Consider the following 26,867-nt stretch of genomic DNA (forward strand, 5'->3'; position numbering starts at 1 on the left):
AGGGCGCCTCTGGGAGTTGCAGTTCGAGCTTAGTTCCCGGCCAGGAGGCGCCTTTGCTGCTTTCACCGACTCGGCCTATAGCAGCGCGAAACTACAAGTCCCAGGGACCCTCTCGGCCACCGTAGTCAAGTGGCCGATGGAATTGGCCCAGGATGACAGCTGGAGAATGGAGTCAGGTACTGGGAGCGGCTTCGTGTGGAACTGGGGTGGATGGTCGCTGTGGGGTATTGAGTCGGCCACGCGAAATGGGTGCGGAGTCATGGCAAGAGAGTTAGAGGTGCCTAAAGATCTTGTCCCATGAGGGCCCTGACCTGCAGTCGCAGGCGGAAGGGACAACAGAAGGAACTGAGTACTACCTCCTGAGCTCGTACTGGTGGCTGTGGTTACCCCCGCCCCCCCCGCCGCCGCCACAGGAGTGAAAAGACGTAGGGGTTAATTATTCCGACATCTCGGCAGAGAGGAATCAAGACAGAATTTTGTCACAGCAGTAATAGCATATGACACTATAGTAAGGTGATGTGCCAGGGTGATGCCAAAGGCATAGTGTGATGCCATAGGAACCACTTGATACCTAAGAGACCTCGGTGAGTCCATGGCCTGGTGACATCACAACTTGATGAGTGTCATGTTGATACTGTGGTATAGTATTGATCCTTTAATATCGTGATAATAACGATGGCATCGAGGCTGTGCTAGAATTATTAAGCTAATAGTGTTTCTATTTATGGAAATCCAAAATAGTGCCACAGCAAAAGAGATACAAAGCTTATCCTTTATAGGGCATATCCAGAAGAGCAGTATGCCAAAACTAGGTGATGATGAGAATACATTCAAGAAAGAGACTGATTATGTTATATTTATCTTGTTATGGTGTAGAACAGGGCTTGGAAAACTTTCTGTAAACAGCCAGTTAGTAAAAATTTTAGGCTTGTGGGCCAAAAAGCAAAATTCAGGATAATTTATAGATACTTATGCAACAAGAGGGAAAACAAATTTCAACAAGTGTTTATTGATGAAATTCAAAATATAATAATAGAGTACTTTTTGTAATACAGGGGTATTAGTGTGAATAATAGAATTCTTTTTTGGAGGGGCTAACATTTTATTTAATTGGGGCTCACAGTGTTCCCTATCATCATATTGTTCCAAATGTTCATCTGTTAACGCTGATCTGTAATGATATTGTACCTGTTTCATCTTTTTAAATGTCTTTCACATAGATAGGGACTGCCAAATACTGATATCAATCTACAAACATATTCTTGTTAATTTTTATTTAAATACATTTTTATCTCAAAATAGTTTTAGATTTGTAGAAAAGTTGCAAAGCTAGTGCAGAGTTCCTGTGTACCCATCACCCAGTTTCCCCTACTGTTCTTTTCCTATTTTACAGCTTTATTTAGATATATTTTACATATTATAAAATTCACCCATTTGGAGTGTTTAATTAAATTATTTTTAGTAACTTTACTGAGTGGTTCAACCTTCAACATAATCAGTTTTAGAACATTTTCACTCCCTCACTAAGATCCCTCATGCTCATTTATAGTTAATCTCGTTCTCACTCCCAGCCCCAGGTAACCACTAATCTATTTTCTGTCTACAAATTTACCTATTCTGGACATTTTACCTAAATGAAATTAGACAACATGTGGTCTTTTATGCCTGGCTTCTTTTACTTAGTGTAGTATTTTTGAGATTCATCCATATTGTAGGATGTATTAGTACTTCATTACTTTTTATTGCCAAATAGTATTCCATTTTATGGATATAATGTTTTGTCTGTCTACTCACTAGTTTGGCTATTGTGAATAATGCTGCTAAGAACATTCGTGTGCAGGTCTTCATGTGGACATATGTTTTCATTTCTCTTTGATATATGCCTCATGCTAGAATTACTGAATCATGGCAAATATATGTTTAACTTTTAAAGAAACTGCAAAACTGTTTTCCAAAGTATCAGCACTATTTTGCATTACTACCAGCAATGTATGAGGGTGTCTGGTTTTCTACATCCTCACCAACTTTTGTTATCATCTGTCTTTTTATTATAGCCATTCTAAATATGTGTGAAATGATATCTCGTTGTAGTTATAATTTGTATTTCCTTAATGACTAATGATCATGAGCATCTATTTGTGTACTTATTACCCATTCATCTATCTTATTCAGTGCAGTATCTGTACATATACGTTTTTCTATTTTTAAGTTGAGTTATTCTTTATTCTCTTTTTATTGAGTTGTAAGAATTATTTATGTATTCTATATCCAAGTCTCTGTCAGATACATGATATGTGGATATTTTCTCTCAGTCTGTTGCCGGTCTTTTCATTTTCTTAATGGTGTCTTTTGAAGTGAGAAAGGTTTTCATTTTGATAGGGTCCAATTTATCATTTCTTTCTTTTATGGACCATACTTTTAGTGTTGTACACTTTTTACAAGTGTGCAATTTAATGATTATTAGTATATTTTATAATTGTGTTACTATCACCACAGTCTTATTTAAAACATTTCCATCACTCTAAAATGAAACCTCATGCCCATTTTCAGTCACTCCCCATTTCCACTCCCAGCCCTAGGCAACCACCAGTCTGTTTTCTGTCTCTCTGGATTTTCATTTCCTGGGCTTTCATGTAAATAGAATGATACAATATGTGGTGTTTTGTGTGTGGCTTCTTTCACTTAACATATTATTTTTGAAGTTTATCCAAATTTTAGTATGTATCAGTACTTCGTTCCTTTTTATGGCTGAATGCTTTTCCATTCTATGGCTATACCTCCATTTTATTTATCCATTCATCAGTTGATGGGCATTTGGGTGGTTTCTACTTTTATTTATTATGAATAATGCTGCTGTAAACATTCATGTACAAGTTTCTGTGCAGACATGTTTCATTTCTCTTGGTACATATCTAGGAGCGGAATTGCTGGGCCACATTGTCGCTCTATATTTATCTTTGTGAAGAATTGCCAGAGTTCTTACCAAAATAAACTGTAGCATTTCCCCAGCAATGTATGAGGGTTTGAATTTCTCCACATCTCTATTAACACTTGTTAACATCTGTCTTTTTTATTATATTCATTCTAGTGAATGCGAAGTGATACCTAATTGTGAATTTGTTGCTTTGACTTATGACAACGTGGGAAGTGTATAAAGCATGTCTTCACTTGTGATTCAGACAATGTTAGTTGTTGAAATGACTTTCCTACAGTATAAATTTCACATATAAGTGCTGTTTTGCCTTGTAATTTTAGGTTGAATTAATTAAGAAACATTGTCAAGTCTGTAGCAAAAGCTAATTTCCAGAGCCATTCAGTGTTTGATAACAGTGGTTGAGGGCAACTCTTCCAAGTTTCAAAATGTGAAAGTCATTCCTACCTTGCTTATCATTTAAAAAACAAAAAGTGTACTTAATTCAGCTTGCTAGATGCAGTTCGCTGATGATTAGTGTAGAACAAATGTGTCCTATATGTAATAGATGTTTAATAAATATTTATCCAGTTGATTACAGAGGTGCAACAGGCTTGTTGTGTGGTATTCACAAAGGATTGGCTATAGTAACATTTCACCATAATATTATATCAAGGAATTGGATTTGATTGCTAGAAACAGCTGGAAAGACAACTACAAGTCCCTCTCCTACTGAGTGACTTGTTTGGGTAACCTTCTTTTATACACAGTGTATTGTGCTTTTATTTTATTTGTTATGACACGGCAGTTAACTTTGAATTCTGAGTCCCTTAAGGCCAAGGGTGAGGTACCCCTTGACTTTTTGAAAGCTGCAAGACAAATAGATCGCTAAGGTAGAAGGTCACATCTCTTTTGTCTCTGGCCCCAAGTTATGGAGGAACAGCATGGTTGCTGTTTATCTTTGGAGAGTCAAAGGGCAGCCCTGTTAGGGACTGACTCCTTTGCTCAGAAGTTTGAATGTTCCCTATTGCCTTTTCTACTGGTCACCTAGATTCTAGGTCATAGAACAAGCGAAGTTAATCTTCTAGACTTAAAGAGTAATTCCAAGAATTAATCTATAAATATTATAGATCGCATGTGTCAGATATTGGGCTTATCTCATTTAATCTTTCATAATAACCCTACGAGGTAGATACTATTATCTCCCAGTCGCCACCTTTTTAAAAATGAGAATACAGGGTACAGAGAAGTGAAGTAACATGCCTAACGTCACACAATTTAGTAAAAGTTAGAGCTAAAATGGAAATGCAGGACTATTTTACTCCAAAGCCCTAGCATCTAACTACTGTAACATACTGTTCAATATTGTTGACAAAATTATGTGTAAACACAAACCTCAGATAATGCAATACTAATTCCTGTAAGAGCTCTTTCGGCTGTAACTCTACTATGATTGTGGGGAAATGACATGTTTTCCATGTTCTAGAACAATGCTGTCCAATAGAATTTGTGTGATGATGGAAAAGTTCTATATCTATACTGTTCTAAAATGGTAGCTGCTAGACACACTGAGCACCTGAAATGTGTCTAGGAACTAAATTTTTCATTGTATTTAATTTTAATCATTTTAAATTTAAATAGCTTCATATGGCTAGTGGTTATCATTTTGGACATGCAGAGAAAGGCAATTTCCCCCCATTTGCTCCTTTCTAATTATAACTAAATATTTTACCCAATGCAAATATTCTTTCCATAGCACAACTGGAAATGAATATATTCTACAGTGAAACAAACTTGAGGACATCCCACACAGGGTGTATGCAAATCAATTAATTGTATGGCAGTCACAGGAACAGGTTCTGGGTTATCCAGAATGAAACTTTTCTATTCCCACCAATTACTAGATAAAGTTTGAACAACCAGCCCAAAGACCCTTTGCAATTGATTTTTCATTGTTTGCAGATGTAATTTGTTTATGTGGCTTTTTGCAAGCACTTCACAATTGCCAGTTGCCCAGTTTAACATGAGATGTTTTAATCAGTGACTCTAATATTTTTTTAAGCATGTTTTTATCCTACAGATAAATGTCCTTGGTATTGTATATCACTGGCTTATATAAACCTTCCTCATTTAAAAGCTATCTCTGCATAAAACTGACATTGTTATAGGCTATTATAATAAAACATGTTATTTACTTACTCCTTAGGTTTTAACTTCCATGCTCTTGTTTTTGAGCTATTTGCTTTATAAGTGGTTTTTAATTTTTTATTATGAATGATAAAAGACTCACAAGAAGTTGCAAAAATAGTACAGAAAGGCTCCATATACTCTTCATCTGATTTACCCCAATCATTACATTTCACTTAATTATAATATGATATGAAAACCAGGAAATTGTCATTGGAATTATGTGTGAACACCTCTATGTTATTTTATCACATGTATAGATTTATGTAATCATCATCACAATCAAGATAGAGAAATAGTTCATCACTAGAACTATTTTATAGTCACACCCACCACTTACCCCACCATCTATAACCCTTGACAAATACTAATTTGTTCTGCTTCTTTATAATTTTGCATTTTGAGAATTTTAAATTAAAGGAATCATAAGATACGTGGCATTCTCTAATTTTTCATCACTTAGCATAATGACCTTGAGATTCATCTAAGTTGATATGTATATCAGTAGACTTTTTTTAAATTGCTGTAAAGTGTTCCATGCTGTGGGTATACTACAATTTATTTAACCATTCACCTATTGAGGGGCATTTTGGTTATTTCCAGTTTGGGGCTATTACAACTAAAACTATTAAGAACATTTGAGTATAGGTGTTTTGTATATCTGTAAATTTTCATTTCTCTGAGATAAATGTCCAGGAAAGGAATTGCTGGATCATATGGTAAATGTATGTTTAGTTTTTATAGATGCTGACAGATTATTTTTCTAGACTGGCCGTACCATTTTACATTTCTACTGGCAACGTATGAAAGATCCAGTTTCTCTGCATCCTTGCCAGCATTGTCATTGTCATTGATTTTTATTTTAGCCATTCTGATAGGTGTGTAGTGATAGCTTATTATAATTTTATTTTTATTTCTCTAATGGCTAATGACGGTCACCATCTTTTCATGTGTTTATTTGCCATTCCTCTATCTTCTTCAGTGAAATGTCTCTTCGTGTCCTTAGCCCATTTTCTGATTGCTTTTTTTTATTGTTGAATTTTGAGAATTCTTTATTCTAGATACAAGTTCTTTGTCATATATGTAGTTTGCAAATATTATGTACCAGTCTATGACTTGTCTGTTTATTTTATTAATAGGATTTTTCACAGAACAAGAATGTTTAATTTTGATGATGTCCAATTCATTGATTTTTTTTTTCTTTTATGGATTGTGCTTTTGTTATGTCTAACAAATCTTCACCAAAATCTAGCTCTCAAAGATTTTCTCTGATATTTTCTTCTCAAAATTTTAAAGTTACATTTTACATTCAGGTCCATGGTCCATTTTGGAGTAATTTTTGTATATAGTGTGAGGTTTAGGTTGAGGTTAATTTGTTAACTATGGATATACAATTGCTTCAACTTCATTGAATTGTTTTTGTACTGTAATAAAAAAACGAGTATGCTGTACTTGCATAGGCCTATTTCTCGGTTCTCTGTTTTGATTCATCTTTGTGTTTGTCCCTCTGCCACACCACAATCATGATTACTATAGCTCTACAATAAGTTTAACAATCAGGTAGAATGATTCCTCGTACTTTATTATTATTTTTTTAATATTGTTTGTTTCTTTGCCTTTCCCTATACATTTAGAATAAGCTTGCCTATGTCTAAAAAAAATCGCTGGAATGTTGATAGGAGTTGTATTAGAACTGTATATCAGTTTAGGGAGAACTGACATCTTTATTATGTTGAGTCTTCCAATCCATGAACAGGGTATCTCTCTGTTTATTTAGAACTTCTTTTATTTTTTCTAATAGCATTTCATCATTTTCAGTGTTGTGTAGTTTTCAGCATTCAAGTCATGTACTCGTTTTGTTAGAATTTCAATTTTTGAGTGACTGTGAATGGTATTTTATTTTAAATTTAGATTTCCATGTGTTCATTGCTAGTATATAGTAATACAATTGATTTTTGATTTTTGTATGATGATCTTGCACCCTGAAATGTTGCTAAATTTACTGATTAAGTTCTAGGAAGTTCTGATTGATTTCTTGGAATTTTCTTTGTAGACCATCTGCAAATAGGGACAGTGGTATTCCTTCCTTATTACTCTATATGCTTTTTATTTCTTTTTCTTCCCTTATTGTTCTGGCTAGGACTTCTAGTATTATGTTGAATAGTAATGGTGAGAGCTGAACCCTTGTCTTGTTTCTAGTCTTAGGAGAGAAGCAGTCTTTCAGCATTAAGTGTGATGTTAACTGTTGTCATTTTTTGGGGGTAGATATTCTTTTTAAAGTTGAAGCAATTGCCCCTTCAATTCCTATTTCTTGAAGACTCATCATGAATGAGTGGCAAATTTTGTCAAACAGCTTTTTCTGTGTTGATTAATGTGACCATGAGATTTTTCTTGGTCTGTTAATATTTTGGATTGCCCTGATTGATTTTCAAGCATTGAACCAGTCTTGTATATCTGGAATAAATCCATGTGGTCATAGTGTATAAATTTGTTTATATATTGCTGAGTTCTAATGTTGCAATGTTAATATGTTGTTAAGGATTTTTATGTATTTATGAATGATATTGGCTTGTTATTTAATTTTTTGGTACTGTCTTTTCTGATTTTGGTATCAGCGAAATATTGGCCTTATAATAAGAATTGGGAAGTAATCTCTCTTCTTTTATTTTCTTGAAGAGATTACATAATGTTATTGATTCTCCTTTAAGTGGTTGGTAGAATTCGCCAGTATAACCATCTGGGCCTGGAGATTTTTTTTTTTTTGGAAGTTTTTAAAGTACAGATTAAATTTCCTTAGTAGTTATAGAACTACTCAAATTATCTATTTCATATTGGGCGAATTTGTGTTTGTGTTTTTCAAGGAATTGGTCCAATTTATCTAAATTGTAAAATTTAGGTGTAGATTTGTTTGTAGTATTCCTTTATTATCCTTTTGGTGTCTGCAGAGTCTCTAGAGATATCTCCTGTCTCGTTCTTATATTAATAATTTGTGTCTTCTCTCTTTTTTTGTCAGTCTTGCTAGAGTTTTGTCTGTTTTGTTGATATTTTCAAAGACCCAGCTCTGTATTTCATTGATTTTCTCTATTGTTTCTCAGTTTTCATCTCATTGATTTCTGCTCTTATCTTTATTATTTCCTTCCTTCTTCTTGCTTTGGGTTTATTTTGCTTTTCTTTTTCTAGTTTCTTAAGGTAGGGTTTTTTTGTTTTTTTGTTTTTTAATTTGATACTTTTCTTCTTTTCTAAAGTAAGCATTTAGTGCTATAAATTTCCCACTCAATGGTGGTTTAGCTGCATGCCACATTTTTTTTTTTATGGTAAAGATACATAATATGAGATCTACTCTCAATAAAATTTTAACTGTACATTACAGTATCGTTAACTATAGGCATATGTTGTACAGCACATCTCTAGAACTTTTTGATCTTGCATGATTGAAACCCTATACCCATTGAACAAGTCCCCATTTTTCCTCCCCCTAGCTTTTGGCAACCACCATTCCACTTTCCGTTTCTATGAGTTTGACTACTTTAGCTATCTTGTGTAAGTGGAATGATACAATATTTGATCTTCTCTGACTGGTTTATTTCACTTAGCCTTATGTCCTTAAGGTTCATCCATGTTGTAGCATATGACAGGATTTCCTTTTTATGTGGCAGACTGATATTCTATTGTACGTATATGCCACACTTTCTTCATCCATTTATCTGCTAGTACACAGGTTATTTCGACCTGTTGGCTATTGTGAATAATGCTGCAATGAACATGGGAGTGCAAATATCTCTTCAAGATCTCAATTTCAATTCTTTTGGATAAATACCCAGAAGTGGAATTGCTGGATCATATGGTAGTTCTATTTTTAATTTTTTAAAAATTGCCATACTGTTTTCCATAGTGGCTGCACCATTAGTTCATTCCCACCAGCAGTGCTCAAGACTTCCAGTTTCTCCACATCCTCATCAACACTTGTTATTTTCTATTTTCTTTTTATAATGGCCATACTAACAAGTGTGAGATGATACCTCCTTGTGGTTTTGATTTACATTCCCCTGATGATTAGCGATGTTGAACATATTTTCATATATCTGTTGCCATTTGCATGTCTTCTTTTGGAAAAAATGTCTATTCAAATTCTTTGCCTATTTTAAAAGTTATTTGGTTTTTTGTTATTGAGTTGTAGCAGTTCTTTATATATTTTGGGTGTTAACCCCTTATCAGACATATAGTTTACCAATTTTCTTCTGTCCCATAGGTTACCTTTTGATTCTGTTGCTTCCTTTGGTGTGTATAAGTTCTTAATTGGATGTAGTCCTTCTTGTCTGTTTTTTCATTAATTGCCTGCTCTTTTGGTATCATATCCAAAAAGTCAGTGCTAAGGTCTATGCGAAGCTTTTCTCCTATGATTTCATCTAGGCATATAGTTTTAGGTCTTATGTTAAAGTCTTTAATTTTTAGTTGATTTTTATGTGTAGCATAAGATAAAGATTTAATTTCATTCTTTTGCATGTAAATATCCAGTTTGCCCAATACTATTTGTTGAAGACACTATCCCTTCTCCATTGTGTACTCCTGGCATCCTTGTTGTGACTGTATATATTTGGGTTTATTTCTGGGTACTCCATTCTATTCCACTGATCTACAGGTCTCTCTATATGCCAGTACTATACTGTTTTGATTACTGTAACTTTGTAATATATTTTGAAATTAGAAAGTGTGAGGTCTCTAGCTTTGTTCTTCTTTCTCAAGATTCTTTTGGCTATTTGGGTTCCTTTATAGTTCCATATGAATTTTAGGATTGTTTTTTTTTATTTCTGTAAAGAAATCCATTGAAAATTTAATAGGAATCACATTGAAGGTATGGATTTATTTGGAAAGTGTGCACATTTGAACAATATTGTCTTCCAGTCCATGAACACATAATCTCTCCATTTATTTGTGCCTTTAAATTCCTTTCATCAATGTTTTGTAATTTTCAGTGTACAAGTCATTTGCCTCCTTGGTTAAATTTATTCCTAAATATTTTATTCTTTTTTGATGCTATTTTAAATGGAATTGTTTTCTAAATTTCCTTTTCAGAGAGTGTGTTGTTAGTATATAGAAACATAAACAATATTTGTATGTTAATTTTGTATCCTGTAAAGACTTACTATTTAGAGTATATGCTGAATGCATTTAATATTTCTGAAAATTTTTATGGAATTTTAGGGTTTTTCTACATATAAGGTCATGTCATATACAGAGATGATTTTACTTCTTACTTTCTGATTTGAATACCTTTTATTTCTTTTTCTTGCATAATTGTTCTGGGTAGGACACCCCTGCTATGTGGAACTGAAGTGGAGAGAGTGGGAATCCTTGTCTTGTTCCTGATCTTAGAGGAAATCTTTCCATTTTTCACCATTGAGTATGATGTTATCTGTGTACATTTTTATATATTGCTTTTATTATGTTGAGGTAATTTCCTTTTATGCTTAATTTGTTGAACTTAGAATACTCAACTTTTCAACATGAAAAAGTGTTAAACTTTGTCAAATGCTTTTTCTGCATCTATTGAGATGATTATGTGATTCTCTGCCTTCATTCTGTTAATGTAGTGTATCACATTGATGTGCATATGTAGAATCGTCATTGCATCTCAGGGATAAATCTCACTTGGTCATGGTGTATGATAATTTTAATGTGCTGTTGAATTTGGTTTGCTAGTATTTTGTTAAAGATTTTTACATCTGTATACATCAGGGATATTTGCCTATAGTTTTCTTTTCTTATAGTGTCTTCTTCTGGCTTTGATATCAGGATAGTGATGGCCTCACAAAATGAGTTTAAAATTGTTTCCTCCTTTTCAGTGTTTTGGAGGAGTTTGAGAAGGATTTGCTTTCAAAACTTTTTAAAAAAGAATAAGGTTAATTCTTTAAATTAAGTATTAACTTAAAGAATGGATTTAAAGTTAATTCTTTAAAAGAAGTTAATTCTTTAAATGTTTGATAGAATTTACAAATGAATCTATCTGGTTCTGAGCTTTTCTTTTTTGGGAGGTTTTTGATACTGATTCAGTCTCCTTAGTAGTTATAGTTCTGTTCAGATTTTCTGATCCTTTATGATTCAGTCTTGGTAAGTTGTGTATTCCTAGGAGTTTATTTCTTCTAGGTTATCTAATTTGTTGGCTATGTAATTGTTCATAGTTTATATAATTGTTATATAATTGTCCATAGGTTATATAATTGTTCATAGTAGTCTTTCATAATTCTTTTAATTTCTGTGGCATCAGTTATGATATCTCCTTTAATTTATGATTTTATTTATTGGAATATTCTCTTCTTTTAGTTAATATAGCTAAAGCTTTGTTGATTTTGTTGGTATTTTAAAAAGCAACAACTTTTATTATTAATTTTTTCTATTGTTTTTCTGTTCTGTATTTTGTTTGTTTCTGCTTTAATCTTAATTATTTCATTCCTTCTTCTAACTTTGGACCTGGTTTGTTCTCCTTTTTCTAGTTCCTTGAGGTACGATGTTAGATTATTTATTTTAGAGCTTTCTTCTTTTTTTCTGAATAACAGAGTTTAATGAACAACCTTTCGGAGAGGATGTAAACCTGGACTGTGGAGAAAGAATGCCGTACTATCTCTGATTTAAGTATAAAGAGTTCAAAAGCCAAATTCAAAAGCCAAACCACATTTTAGACAAGTAATAAATAATCCGCAAAGTAAGTGAAAGTGAAAATGGCTTCCAGGAGAAATGCATGACACCTGAAGACATTGCTATGTACAAGAAGCATATAATTATTACATTTAAAAATAATTTCAATTAACCAAAGAGACAAAAAAAAATTGAACTATGTAGCAAAATGCAAACTTTCAACTATATTAATTCTAAAAAATACTGTAATTTCATGGAGGGAGACTAATGTTTACCTGAAGAAGAGACTTCATTAAAGCTTCTAATACTTAATGGATTTTATTAAAAATATATGATCAAGGCCACAGAAATATAAAATACCTTTTAATAAACCGATTTTTCTTCTTTAAAAAGTGTTACCTATAAGCTTTTATAGGTATCTTTAAAGAAATTTAAAGATAATGATTCAAAAACTGTCAGTATTTCTGGGTAAAGCTGAAGACCCATTTGCTTGTTGTCTTTTAACTTTTGTACTATGAATTTGGCAAATTCTTCTCCTTGAATGTCAGTGGTGTCCAGTAATTGTCTGATTTTTGCGGTCCTTGTGGGTTTGGTGTTAATAAATCCATAGCCTCCTTTATGATCAAGTCCCTGGACAGAAGGGCATCTAGCAACTGGTTAAGGCAGGCTTCTGTCATCTAGCTCACAATGTCCTTTTACTCTGGATCCACTGTTGGGCCACACCAGGCTGTGATCACTCTGAATTTCCCTCAGCCAAGAGTGGATTTTTTATTGCCGAAGAGCATGGGCCCATCTAGTGGTCACAGAATCTCATCCTCTGAGCCAGACACGTTGCCATCCCAACTGTGATTTACTGGATGGTGGTGCAGCATAGAGAAGTCCTGAGTTTTCTGGATAAAAAAATCATTGTCTTGAGGAGCTGACAGGGACCTTGAGGTTCCAGGAGAACCACTACTTTTTTGGAGCTGAGAGGATCCACATAATTCCTTCTGTGGACCATGATTTAGAGACACATCCAGAGATTGCTCTGTTTTCTTCTTGTCACATATATAAATAGTGCTTGAAGTGCTCTGTAACTTTGTTTTTTTTAGTTGTATAACATCAAGTAAAGTTATCTCTTCAAGTGTTCTCGGGACTGGTTCAAGTTTTATTAAACGTTTTAAGAAGGACAGCTTTTTATCTAGATTTTGTGTCCATCTGCCTTCTGTGAGAGAGATCAGTGCTCACTGAGGTATATCAAATGACAATCTTTCTTCACTAATGTCATGTCGATGGCCTTGTGACACACTGTACATAATCTGCAAAAGATTGGTGACTTCCTCAAAAGGCTGTTTTCTGGATGAGACTTCCTATGCGATAACTGCATAGCTATATATACCATGCTTAACACTGACTCTTGATATTTGTCAACATTCATAGTTTTCAGATGGCATATAGATAATTGTCCCTCCTTCTGGTGGAGATTTACAACTTCATGATTTCGACAGGGACATCATGTGCCATTTTGATAAACCAAAATCTGCAATCTTAACATGAAATTCATTATCCAATAAGATATTTTGAGTCTTCAAGTCATGATGAAGTAGAGGAGAAGTCATATTGTGCAGATAATTTATACCCAGTGCAATTTCATGAAGCATGCAGAATCTCAATGGAAGGCAACATCAGGATATTCAGTTTTCCTATATAGGAGTTTATTTAATGATCCATTTGGCATATATTCCCAAAAATTCAGGCTCATTGCAAATTCACGAAATTGGAAGAGTGTAACAAAATCTAGCTTTGTGTAAAATTTCAGTGTAAGACATCATTTCTTTCACTGTCCACCAGCAGGGTGTGAATGTGCAGGTGCTTCACGGCCATCTGCATGCACCCATTCGTGTGGCGTGTAGAAGACACAGTACTGGATGTGCCATGGCTGAGGAAACCGCAGGTCGATGAGCTGGTGCAAAGGCACCTCAGTGCTCGCTGAGGTATATCAAATGTTCTTGAAACAGGGGTCGGGCTGTGCTGCCAGCTCATGGATGATGCACACCCCTCCTCCTCCTGGCATGAGCTGTGTTGCCAGGCTGCCCATCCCTGCCCAGTGCATCAGCCGCTGCTTTTCCCAGGTCAAACCGACTATCGTCTGGAGACCCGTGGCTTTTGAGCTATCTCTTTCTTTTTTTTTTTTTTAAATGTAACCATTTATCAATCACTATGAACTTTCCTCCTAGTATAGCTGTTGCTTCATTTCTATAAGTTTTGGCATGTTGTGCTTTCATTTTCATTTGTCTCAAGATATTTACTAAATTTCCTTTCGGCTTCTCTGACTAATTGGTTATTCAAGAGTGTTTTTATTTAATTTCCATATATTTGTGAATTTTCCAGGTTTTCTTCTGCCATTAAGTTCTAGTTTCATTCCACTGTGTCAGGAAAATATAGTTGGTGTGACCTCAGTCTTTTAAAATTTGTTAAGAATTGTTTTGTGATTTAACATATGGTTTCCCCTAGAGAATGTTCTTTGTGCCCTTGGGAAGAATGTATTCTGTCGCTGTTGGGTGGAATGTTTTATTTATTTCTCTTAGACTCATTTGATCTGTAGTGTTGCTCACATCTTTTGTATCCTTGTTAATCTGTCTAAATGTTTTATACCTTACTGAAAGTGAAGTGTCAAAATCCCCTATTATTATTGTGTTGCCACTTATATCTCCCTTCAGTTTGGCAGTGTTTGCTTCATATATCTGAGTCCTCTGATGTTGAATGCTTTATATTTATAATTGTTATGACCTGGTGAATCAACCCTTTTATTATTATGTAAAAGCTTTCTTTGCCTTTTTTCGACAGGTTTTGACTTAGTCAATTTTGTCTGATATAATTATAGCCAACTCTACTCTATTTTGGTTACATTTTAGATGGAATATTTTTTTCCATCCTTTCTCTTTTAGCTTATGTTTTCCCTTAAATCTAAATTGAATCCCTTGTAGACAGCATGTAGTTGGGAAATGAGTTTTTATCCATCAGCTACTCTATATCTTTCGATTGGGGAATTTAATCCATTTTCATTTAAAGTAATCATTGATTGGGAAGGTCCTACTATTGCCATTTTGTTAATTATTTTCTATTTTGTATCTCTTATCTCTCTTTTCCTCCCTGGTTGCCTGCCTTCCTTTCATTGATTTATTTGTTTATTTGTTTTTAGTGACATGATTTGATTTCTTTCTGATTTTCTTTTGTGTATCTTCTATACATATTTTCTTTGTGGTTACCATGGGGCTTGTATCAAACTTATTATAATTATAATCATCTATTTAAACTGACAACTTCAATTACATACAAATACTTTTTACTTCTACCCCCACCCCACCACATCTTACGTTACTGATGTCACATGTTACACCTTTTTATATTATGCATCCATTAACACATTTTTATAGTTATAGTCACTTTTATACTTTTGTCTTTTAACTTGATACCAGAATTAAAATGATTTACACACCACTGTCACAGGATTCAGTGTTCTGTATTTGTCTATATATTTACCTTTACCAGTGAGCTTTATACTTTCATATGCTTTTGTGTTTCTGTATAGTGTCTTCTCATTTCTCTTTAACGTTGGATGGATCTAGTGACAAGGAACTGCCTCAGCTTCTGTTTATCTTGGGAAGTCTATTTCTCCTTTATTTTTGAAGTATAATTTTGCTGAATATAGTATTCTTTGTTGATGTTTTTTTCTTTAAGTGCTTTGAATGTGTTATCCTACTCTGTTATAGGGATTTTCTTGTCACAACGAGTTGCTTTTCTGTTAGCTAGAGATTCTGGGGTTTCTGAAACCTTTTGGGCAGGATGCAACTTCTGTAGGCCTATGCATCCAATTTCTCAATTAGAGAGACTTGCCAGTTTCTCCTTCAGGAGCTTGTAATCTCTTGCTCCCATTGGTGTCTGTGCCAATGTATATTCTCTGGTTCTACAGCAGCAAGCCACCCCATTCTCTTTTGTTTTCAGTGGCCAGTAGATATCCAATGCATGCCAGCTCCCTGTCAGTGCCCCAATTCAGGTAACACAACTAATGGTCCCTTGGGCAACCCTCTGAAAAGCCAGAATATTGGACGTACATTCCGCTCATCTCCTTCTCTCTTGAGGGAGAAGCCTCAAGTGGTGCACCTTCTGATTGCACTGAGTCATGTGATCCCCGGTAAGCTGTACTCTGCTTTTCTTTGTTTTTAGTAGTCCCCAGGCATTCGAACTATAGCAGTTCCATCAGTGCTGAGTGAGGTGAGACGGACACCATTTTGTTAGGCAGCCCTCCAAAAAGCCAGAATGTTGAAGGCATGCTGTACTCTTTACTTTCCCTCTGGAGTTGTGGGCTGGGGCATTCTCTCCCGGCACTGACCTATACCAGCTTAGGGAAGGGTCGATATGAGTAAAGTTAAATTGCTCTTCTTACTTGTTCCAGTGGAGCTGTTCTGAGCTTTTTGCTCAACTGGGGTTCTGTAACTTCCTAACTGGATTCTGGAAATCTTAAAAGTTGTTTTGGTTCATGTATTGTTGTTAAATCAGTGTTTCTGTGGTGGAGAACTAGGGCTAGGGCTTCCTGTTCTGTCATCTTGCTTGCTTGCCACATATTTTGATGTTGTATTTTTCTTTTCATTCAGTGCAATGTATTTTTTTTTTTACTTCCTTCGAGACTTCCTCTTTGACCAATTAATTAGTTGGAGGTGTGTTGTTTAATTTCCAAATGTTTGCAGACTTTCCTTCTGTTTTTGGTTTCTAGTTTGATTCCATTGTGGTCAAGGAAATATTCTGTTCCATTCCAGTTCACTTAAATCGGTTCAGATTTGTTTCATGACTCAGGATATGGTCTATCTTGGTAAATGTTTCATGGGAGCTTGAAAAATGTTTATTTTGCTGTTATTAGGCAGAGTGTTCTATTTATGTCAATTATAATCTGTTGGTTGATTGTGTTTACATCTTATATATCTTTAGTTATTTTTTGTCTAGTAGATTTATCACTTTCTGAAAGGGAATTTTTGAATTTTTCAACTACAATTGTTGATTTGTCATTTCTCTTTTTATTTATCTGAGTTTTTGCTCATGTATTTTAGGCAATCTGTTTTTTTGGTGCATACCTTTTTAAGATTGTTATGCCTTCTTGGCGGATTGAAACTTTTATCATTAAGCAATTTCCCTCTATCCCTGGCAATTTTCTTTATTCTGAAGTTTACTTTATCTGATATAAATATATACACTATTGTTTTTTTTTTTAAATCATTGTTTGCCTGGTATATCTCTTTTTTACTCTTATATTTTCAATCTACCTATATTGTTATATTTGAATCCTATTACTTGTTTTTAAATATAATTAATTTTTGCAGTTTTATTGAGATATAATTGACATATACCATTGTATAAGTTTAAGGTATATAACATAATGATTTGATATATGTATATATTACAAAAATGATTACCACAATACATTTAGTTAACATCCATCAGCTCTCATAGTTACACATTTTTCTCTTGTGATGTGAACTTTTAAGATCTGCTCTTTGAGCAACTTTCAAATATATAATACAGTATTGTTAACTATAGTCGTCATGTCATATTTTACATTCCCCAGAATTTATTTATCTGTACTTGGAAGTTTGTACCTTTTGACCACCTTCATCCAATTCTCCCACCCCCATCCCCTACCTCTGGCAACCACCAGTCTGATATCTGTTCCTATGAGTTTTTTTTTTTTAAATTTCATGTACAAGTGAGATCTGAATCGAGTTACTTCTTGACAGCATATAGTTGGGTCATGCTTTTCTCTACTCTGCTAGTGTTTGACAATGGCAACAAATTCTCTTAGTTTTCCTTCATCTGAGAATGTCTTGATTTCCAGGACATTTTGTTTGTTTGTTTGTTTTTTGCAGGATATAGAACTCTGGTTGACAGTTTTTTGCTCTTGCACTTGAAAAATGTGCCATTTCTTTTGGATTCCATAGTTTCTGATGAGAAATCTGCTCTCATTCTAATTGTTTCCCTCCTGTAAGTAAGTCATCAATTCTCTCTCATTGCTTTCAAGATTTGTTCTTTTTCTTTAGTTTTTAGGAATTTGATTATTATGTGTCTTCGTGTGAAATTATTTTTATTTATTCTGTCTGGGGTTTGCTCAGCATCTTGAAGATGTAGGTTTATGGGTTTTGCCAAATTTGGGAAGTATTCAACCATTTTTTTATTTTATTAAATAACTTTATTTTTAGAGCCATTTGAGGTTCATTAGACATTATTTTTTAATACATCTTCAGCCCCACACATTTTCTCTTCTCATTCTGGAACTCTGATGACATCACTATTTAATACATTGTTATAGTCCTTTATGGCTCTGAAGTGCTATTCACTTTTTTTTTAAGTTTCTTCTCTCTGTTATTCAGATTACTTAATTTCTATTGTTCTATCATCAGTTTCACTGATTCTTTCCTGTACTGTCTTCATTTCACTGTTGATACTGTCTAGTGTGGTTTTCATTTTGGTTATTATGATTTTTCAGTACTAAAGAGCATTTGTTTATTTCTCCTTTATAACTTCTGTGTCTTTGCTGAGACTTTCTATTTTTTAAATTTGTTTTAAGCATGTGGGGTGGTGCTTGGTGCTTGGCTAGAGTATGTGAGTTATTGTCTAAAAGTTTTTTTGTTTGGCTAGGCCCTCTTTCCTATTCTTTTGGCTAGAGCTTTTGGGGGGACTTGTTTTTGTCTGTATTCATTGGTATTTCTAGGTTGCTGGCTTCTTCATCACCCGGTCCAGGATGTATACTCAAAAACCTGGGGAAGTCATTTCCAGGTCATTACTTGGGTCTTGAGGTTCCTAGCCAGTCTGTCTTCTTCTCTCTTTCAAAGATATCTATATATCTATCTATCTCTATCTCTATCTCTATCTCTATCTCTATCTCTATCTCTATCTCTATCTCTATCTCTATCTCTATCTCTATCTCTATCTATATATCTATATCTATATCTATCTATATATATCTATACATATATATAAAATATATAGTATATGCATATAATAATGTCCAATGTTTTTACCTGTACTTATTGGGAAGAATAAAAAGTGTGTCTATTTCATTTCTTCTTAGAACCAGAAGTTGTATAAGTGGTCCCTTAAAGAAAACATGGATGATGTGTTAGTTTCTGCCTTTCTCCTAGTAAAAGTCTAGTTAAGAATTGATAAAATTATTCTAACTCCCACCCTCATTGGCATACTTCTTTTTACAACTTTTTTTATTGTGGTAAAAAAAAACCACACACACATAAAAGTCACCATCTTAGCTAATTTAAATGTACAGTTCAGTAGTGTTAAGTATTCCACATTATCATGAAATAGATCTCCAGAACTTTTTCCTCTTGCAAATCTGAAACTCTATACCCATTAAACAACAACTTACCTTTTCCCTAGACCCTGGTAATCACCATTCTACTTTCTTTTTCTATGAACTTGACAAATTTAGATATTTCATTTAAGTAGAATTATACAGTATTTGTCACACCGTGACTGGCTTATTTCATTTAGCATAATATCCTCAAGGTTCACCCATGTTGTGGCAGGATTTACTTCCTCTTTAAGGTTGAATAATATTCCATTGTACATATATATCACACTTTGTTTATTCATTCATCCATTGATAGACATTTGGATTGTTTCTAACTCTTGGCTATTGAGAATCATGCTGCTACAAACATGGGTTTTCAAGTATCTCATTGAGATGCTGATTTCAATTCTTTTGGATATATACCCACAAGTGGAATTGCTGGATCATATGGTAGTTCTTATAATTTTTGAGGCACCTCCATACTGCTTTCCACAATAGTTGCACCATTTACAATCCTACCAACAGTGTACAAGGTTTCCAGTTTCTCTACAGCCTCAACAATACTTACTGTTTTCTATAGCCATCCTAATGGGTGTAAGGTGGTAGCTCATTGAAGTTTTGATATACATTTCCTTGATGATTAGTGATGTCGAACATCCTAGCATATGCTTTTTGGTCATTTGTATATCATCTTTTGAGAACTATCTATTCAAGTTCTTTGTCTGTTTTTTTAAAATCAGGTTGATTTAAAAAGTTTTTTATTTGTAATTTATTATATATTCTAGATAGTAACCCCATATAAGATACATTATTGTCAATATTTTCTTCTATTCCATAGGTTGCCTTTTCACTGTTTTGATTGTGTCCTTTAATGCAAAAAAGTTTTAAGGTTTGATGCCATCCATTTTCCTATTTTCCTTTTGTTACTTGTCTTTTTGGTGTCATGTCCAAGAAATCATTGCCACATCCAATGTCAAGAAGTTTTTCTCCTATGTTTTCTTCCAAGCATTCTATAGTTTTAGGTTATGTTTAGGTCTTTAATTGATTTTCAGTTAATTTTTGTATATAGTGTATAATAAGGGACCAGCTTCATTATTTTACATGTAGATATCAAGTTTTTTAGCACTATTTTGTTGATAAGACTGTCCTCTTCCCATTGAGTGGTCTTGTCTCTTTATTCTGTTCATTCGTTCTATTTGTCTCTTTTTAGGCCTGTACCACACTTGTTTGATAACTGTAGCATTGATATATATTTTGAAATCAAGAAGTGTGAGTCCTTCAACTTTGTTGTTCTCTTTCAAAATTTGTTTGTTAATTTGTGGTCCCTTGAGATTCCTTATGTATTTTAGAATTAATTTATTTCTGCAAAAATAATGCCGTTGAGATTTTGAGGTATCACATTGAATCTGTAGATCACTTTGAGTAGTATGGACATCCTAACAATATTAAAACTTTCAATGCACCTACACAGATGTCTTCCCATTTATTTTTGTCATCTTTAATTTCTTTCAGTAATGTTTTGTGGTTTCTCATTGGTATATTTCTGTATACTAATCTAAAGTTGACGATCAAGTAAAAATTTTTTTGTAAAATCTTGCTTTTATAGTAATTTAAGAGTACAGAACTATGTATGGGTACCATTCATTGTTCCCACAAATTCTTTTCTGCTTGGCACAATTGCTGTCCATATGAAAGGCTCTTCTTATTCAGGCATTGAAGCCTTAGCTCTTTTCTAGTACAGTGGAATGGGACCAGGGTCTGCATCTTTTCTTTCTCTTTATTCACTATAATTAAATTTCCCTTCAGACTAGTCTCCTTTGGTGACTCTGAACCTGGGGCCCTGGCAGGACTGCTTAAGGGTAGCAATCAAGAAAGGCAGAACCAGACTGTGGATAGAGAGAGACTTCGAAGTAAACCAACCGTGAACTCTGCCTCCTCCTTGATACCTTCTCTGACTATGCTATCCCATACTCATATCCTTTTTCTGACCTCCTATAACACTTGTGTCTACTGTACAACCCAACATTCATCTTGTCCTAACCAATAGAGTAAAAACCTCAGTTGCCTGACTCTTTCTTGGAATAAGGCATTTTTAATAACTAGGTTTTCCAAATGGCTCATGATTTCTGTATTTAAACATCATGAACTTTTAACATTTTAATCATCCTGAGTGGAATTCTCCCTCCAAAAATATAAGAAAAAAACAAAAAAACACCAATCTACTCCTCTGACATCTTATACAGCATTTACGGACATAATTAAATCTTTTTTGATTAAGGATCATGATTGTGATTATGGTATAATACAGCAACATTTTAAGGCCTATTGAAATGTGACTTAATATTTATCCCAGACCATTTAGTGTGTGTGTGTGTGTGTGTGTGTGTGTGTGTGTGTGTGTGTGTGTGTGCGCATGCAACTCCAAACTAGATTTTTTATGATTTACTGTCTCTTTTCCTGTCAGTTGGTCTTTCTTGCTGCTGTCAAGCTACTTTTGTAAAAGTCATCCCCATTCTCTATCTCAGTAGGCTCAACAAAGACTTTTTAACTGGGACTTAATTCTTGAAGGGAATGTTTCTCAAGGATCTTGATAAGTTATGGATTTACCTTCTCTAGTCTGTTTTGTTTATCTGCAGCTTGTTCTAGTTTGGAGAGCTTAGCTGTGGTACTAAGAACAAAATCTCTAGGAACAGGAAGCACTGGGGTCCTTGAAACCAAATGACCCTCATTTTTATTTTTGTCAGTCTCTTCTCATACTGGATGGCTCTCCAATCAGAGATTTCCTGCTGGGTCTGCTGGAAAGAATAGTTGGTGACAGGAAGCATTCTGAGGCAACTCTGGTCTCTATCACTTCCTCTCATCAGAGAAATGAACTTCAAAAAGTTAACAAGAAAAGGCACCTTCCATTGGGGCTTTCTGACAAGGAGTATTCATTGCTCTGACGAGGAGTTCAGAGTGAGGAGTATTTTTAAATTTTGCTGTAGTTGTCATGATGGATGGCAGAAGGTAGAAATAGGAGCAGCCTTCAGGGCAATTATTGCGAAATTCATAATGGAGAGGGGAAACTATTGTTACAGAAGCAGTTCAAAGTTCTATAAATGTGAACTGAATATAATGGATATTACATAGCTAGAGATACATCTAAAAGTCATAACTGGGAAAAGCAAGGAAAGCAGTTATTAATTGTACTTCCCAGTACACATCTATTTTCAGAATGATTGGAATTGTTTAAACTTTTCAGAGATGTTAGAATTTGAGTGTACTTGCTGATCCTGACTCTCTGGTGAAATGTAAGATATGTGAAACTCATGTACAAGTTTTGAAATTTAAGTACATTTTCTGTTGGCCACACTCAGGCACAAGTTCTAATTAAACACTTAGCTTTGGGGGTATTAACACTTCTTTAAAGTTTATAAGGCACTTTCACATCCATTCTTTCATATGATCCTTACTATAGCCCTATGAGGATGGTATTGTCTCCATTTTATGGAAAAGGAAAGGGGATCTTAGCTTAAAAGACTGACCCAAGATGACTTGGTTAGTAAAGGCAGAGCAGAAATAGAACCCAGGTCTTCGAGCTCATAGGCCAGTGTTCTCTTCAGACTGCTATGCTTTCTTTGTACAATGCTAAGATTTGGGGAACAAATTCAATATATTTCTCTGATGGATACCAGCCGATGTTATAGTAGAAAAGAAAAATTAATAAATTTGTGAATTTGCAATCAAAGTGAACCTATAAAAATAAATGTCATTTTGGAATGCTATAAGTTGAAAAATCCAATAAATTAGCGTTATATCCAAATAATATCTGAAGCCCCAAACTACTTAGCTTGTGTTTGAAGTGTGTGTGTACAGGGAGGTAGAATGAATTCAGAACTATATCTCTACTCTTGATAACAAAAGAGTATTTTGTTGTTAGCATAATTTGATCTGTATTGCCAGTCTGTACTAGAAGTAAATCCAGTATGGAGACTTATCTTTTTCTTTTTTCTTGAATTGAGGTATTCCTTATAGACAGTAAAGTACACAAACCTTCAGTGTACTGCTCAATGAAATTTTGTATATGTGTAACCTCCACCCAAATAAAGATATAGAAATGTTTCTGGCCCTCCTGAAGGTTCCCTCTTGCCTCCTCCCAGTCAACACCCCCTCTCAAGGGTAACAACTATTCTGACCACTATCATCATAGATTAATTTTGCCTGGTTTCAAACTCTATATAAATAGAATCATACTGTATGTACTATTTTGTGTCTGTCTTCTTTTGTTCAACATAATATCTGTGAGATTCGTGCATGTTTTTTATATAGTATTACTTAGTTTTTTGTAGTTGTTGTTGCTGTGTACCATTCCTATGTATGATTCCCTACAATTTATTTATGCATTCCTGTGTCTTAAGTCAGTTCAAGCTTCTGTGACAAAATGTCTTAGATGAGGTGCGTTAAGCAATGAACATGTATTTCTCCCAGTTCTGGAGGCTGGGAAGCTCAAGATCATTGCACTGGGAGATTTGGTATCTGGTAAGGACCCTCATCCTGGTTTCAGATAACCACCTTCTTTCTGTATCCTCACATGATGGAGAGAGATCATCAATCTGGTATCTCTTATTAGGTCTCTAATCCCATTCATGAGGGCTCCATCCTCATGACCTAATTACCTCCCAGAGGCCCGGCCTCCAAATACCATTACATTGGAGATTAGGGCTTCAGCAACAATTTTGGGATGATACATTCAGCCCATAGCACCCCTGAGGATAGACATTGGGTTGTTTATGGGTTTTGGATATTATAAATAAAGCTGCTGTAAACATTTTATTTTACCATATCTTTTGATGGACATAAGCATTTATTTTTCTTAGATATAAACTTAGGAATGAAATCAGAGTAGGTACAATAAAAATACATCTTTTTCAAACAAAACTTAAATGTATGTTTATTTCCAAATATTTTGATGTAAAGTGAAGGCCTTTTTGTCGAATATGAATCATTTTTTAAATAATTTTATTAGTTTCAAGTATATAGCACATTAGTTAGACATTTATATAGTTTCTGAAATGATCCCCCTAATTGTTCTGTCTCTCTTCTGGCTCTCCACTTAGCCAATATATTAATGCTAACTGCATTCTCTGTGCCATGCTCCCCATCCCCGTGACCATTTATCAACTGCTAATTTGTACTTCTTTATTCATTCACCTCATTCTCCCAGCCCCTCAATCCTCCTCCCCTCTGGCCTTCACCAGGTTGTCCTCTATATTTGTGAGTCTGTTTTTGATTAGTTTGTTCTTTTTGTTCCTTAGATACCAAATATAAGCGAAATCATATGATATTTATCTTTCTTTATCTGACTTACTTCACTCAGCATAACAACCTCTAGGCCCATCCATGTCATTGCAAATGGTAGGATTTCATTTTTTTAATGGCTGAGTAATATTCCACTGTAAATATGAACCATAACTTTTTTATCCAATTGTCTGTTGATGAGCATTAAGTTGCTTCCATATCTTGGCTATTGTAAATTGTGCTGTCATGAATATTGGGGTGCATAGATCTTTATGAATTATTGTTTTGGTTTTCTTTGGATAAATACCCAAAGTGTAATTGCTGGGTCAAAAGGTATATCCATTTTAATTTTTTGAGAAACCTCCAGGCTGTTTTCCATAGTGGCTGTGCCAATTTGCAATCCCACCAACAGTGTATGAGAGTTCCCTTTTCTCTACGTCTTCATCAACACTTATTCTTTGATTTATTGATGATAGCCATTCTGACAGGTATGAGGTGATATCTCATTGTGGTTTTAATTTGCATTTCTCTGATGATTAGCAACCTTTAGCAACTTTTCATATGTCCGTTAGCCATCTATATTTCCTCTTTGGAGAAGTATCTGTTCAGGTCTTCTGCCCTTTTTTAATTAGATTTTTTTTGTCATTGAATTGTATGAGTTCTTTACATATTTTGGATATTAACCTCTTATCAGATATATCATTAGTGATATCTTTTTGTTTTTTAATGGTTTCCTTTGCTATACAAAAACTTTTTAGTTTGATATAGTCCCATTTGTTTATTTTTTTCTTTTGTTTCCCTTGCCCAGGGAGATATATCCAAAAAGAAATTCCTGTTAGTGATATCAGAGAGTTTACTACCTTCTAGAATTTTTATGGTTTCGGGTCTTACATTTAAGTCTTTAATCCATTTTGAGTCTATTCTTGTATATGGTCTAAGAAGGTGGCCCAGTTTCTTTTATCTTGCATGTATCTGTCCAATTTTCCCAACACCATTTATTAAAGAGACTGTCTTTACCCCATTGTATATTCTTGCATCCTTTGCCATATATAAAAATGCATTTTTAACTTAGAATAACTTAACTTAGGCTAATTTAACTTAGTATTAATGAAAGAATTGATAGCTGAGTTTCTTAAAAGAAAACCCACTTTATGAAGAGCTGCTCTTAGAGATGAAAATGTGTTTTATTTAACAGACCAAGATTCTTTGTCTGCCAGATATTAGAGAGCATTTTTGCTGTGGTTGTTGGATTGGGTGTCTCATGCTTGTGGGTAGATTGATATTTATTTTCCTGATGTCTGGTACTTAGTGTGCAAATCAGGGTTGAGAAGCCATTTTATTGCAAGCTGTATCTTTCTTGAATGGGGTCACATTGCCTTTTCCTGGGAAGTGTGGCTCACATGATCATAGAATAACATCAGAAAATCAAGTTCACTTTACAGAAATTTCCCTTAAGATTAACTTGGAATCCATCTTTTGGTTCGAAAGTGAAGGTATATGTATGATTTTATATAATCTCAAAACTTAACTCTGACAGTATAATTTTACATTACATCTAAGGTAAGGAATTTTTAAACATCATATGTCTGCTGGCAACATTTACTAATGAAGTGTGATATTGAAAGAGTATGGGAAAAATTCCTGTGGTCTGGGAGGCGGGTGAGGTGTTTATAAACAAGAGAAAACTGGGAATGTACACCAAATAAAGAGTACTGTTTGTGGAAAGGACTCAGAATTTCTCTGGTTGTGCTGTACTACTGAGCATGCCACAGAACAGAGACCCACCTTAACCCCTTCCTTGACAAAGATTGTCGCTTCAGGTTGTTCTTGTTGTTTTCAAACAAAATTTATTTGATAATGAGTGTCAAAAAACCCTAGAATTTACATTACAGGCAATTACTTGTTGTACCACTTCAGTTATGCAAAAATAGTGGAATATCTAATCTTAGTCATGGATGCATCTGAAACCTTTAGGGGGCTCCATGAAGCCTGGATTAAGCTCAAAATACTTACCAAGGCTGTCATCTCCTCGCCCTTTCTGCCTCTCCAGCCCCAACCCTTGACAGTCTCCATGTGGCATCACTATTCCACCGTCTTTCAGCTTCCGTTGTTTTGATACAAGCTTTTCTTCTGCCTGGAACATCCTTCCTCTGTCCAGTTTGCTTAACTCTCATCCTTTAAGGCTAAGTCCTGCTATCACCTTTCTTCCCAAAGCCTTCTCCGCACCCCAGACTGGTTTAGATGACCATCTGCTGTGCACCCTTAGCCCCCTGTGCAGATGCTGACCATTCTGTATCAAAAGGAACTTCCCTCTCTCTTTCTTCCCATTAGACTTGAAATTGCTTAAGATGTGTTGCTATCCCCAGGGCCCAACATGGTGTCAGTCATATGGTAGGCATTCAGTAGAGGATTGTTAAATTGAAGTTTGAATGAACATAAAAACTAGCTTTTAGACTTTTGTCAGTGTGCCCATTTGTTCCATAAATATTTGATGGACCTTAAGGGGCAACTTATTGCAAGGCACTA

The 26,867-nt window shown here is 34.5% G+C and overlaps 1 protein-coding gene and 1 pseudogene across 4 annotated transcripts in view; one reads left to right on the top strand and one right to left on the bottom strand.

Annotated features, from left to right (window-relative positions):
* Positions 1–7: 7 nt before the first annotated feature.
* ATG4A (autophagy related 4A cysteine peptidase) overlaps positions 8–26,867 on the top strand; it is a 60,414-nt gene continuing 33,554 nt past the window's right edge. Inside the window, exon 1 of one of the 4 annotated variants that reach the window (XM_011366061.2) lies at positions 8–176. In XM_011366061.2, the coding sequence (XP_011364363.1) occupies positions 137–176 (40 nt within the window). In that variant the 5' untranslated portion in view covers positions 8–136. The remainder of the gene's footprint in view (positions 177–26,867) is intronic. The other 3 variants (XM_023534127.1, XM_011366062.2, XM_011366060.2) reach the window with 3 other exon arrangements.
* LOC105296145 lies at positions 12,054–26,484 on the bottom strand (annotated as a pseudogene).

This window comes from Pteropus vampyrus, unplaced genomic scaffold, assembly GCF_000151845.1.
Source record: "Pteropus vampyrus isolate Shadow unplaced genomic scaffold, Pvam_2.0 Scaffold120, whole genome shotgun sequence".
Lineage (NCBI taxonomy): Eukaryota > Metazoa > Chordata > Mammalia > Chiroptera > Pteropodidae > Pteropus > Pteropus vampyrus.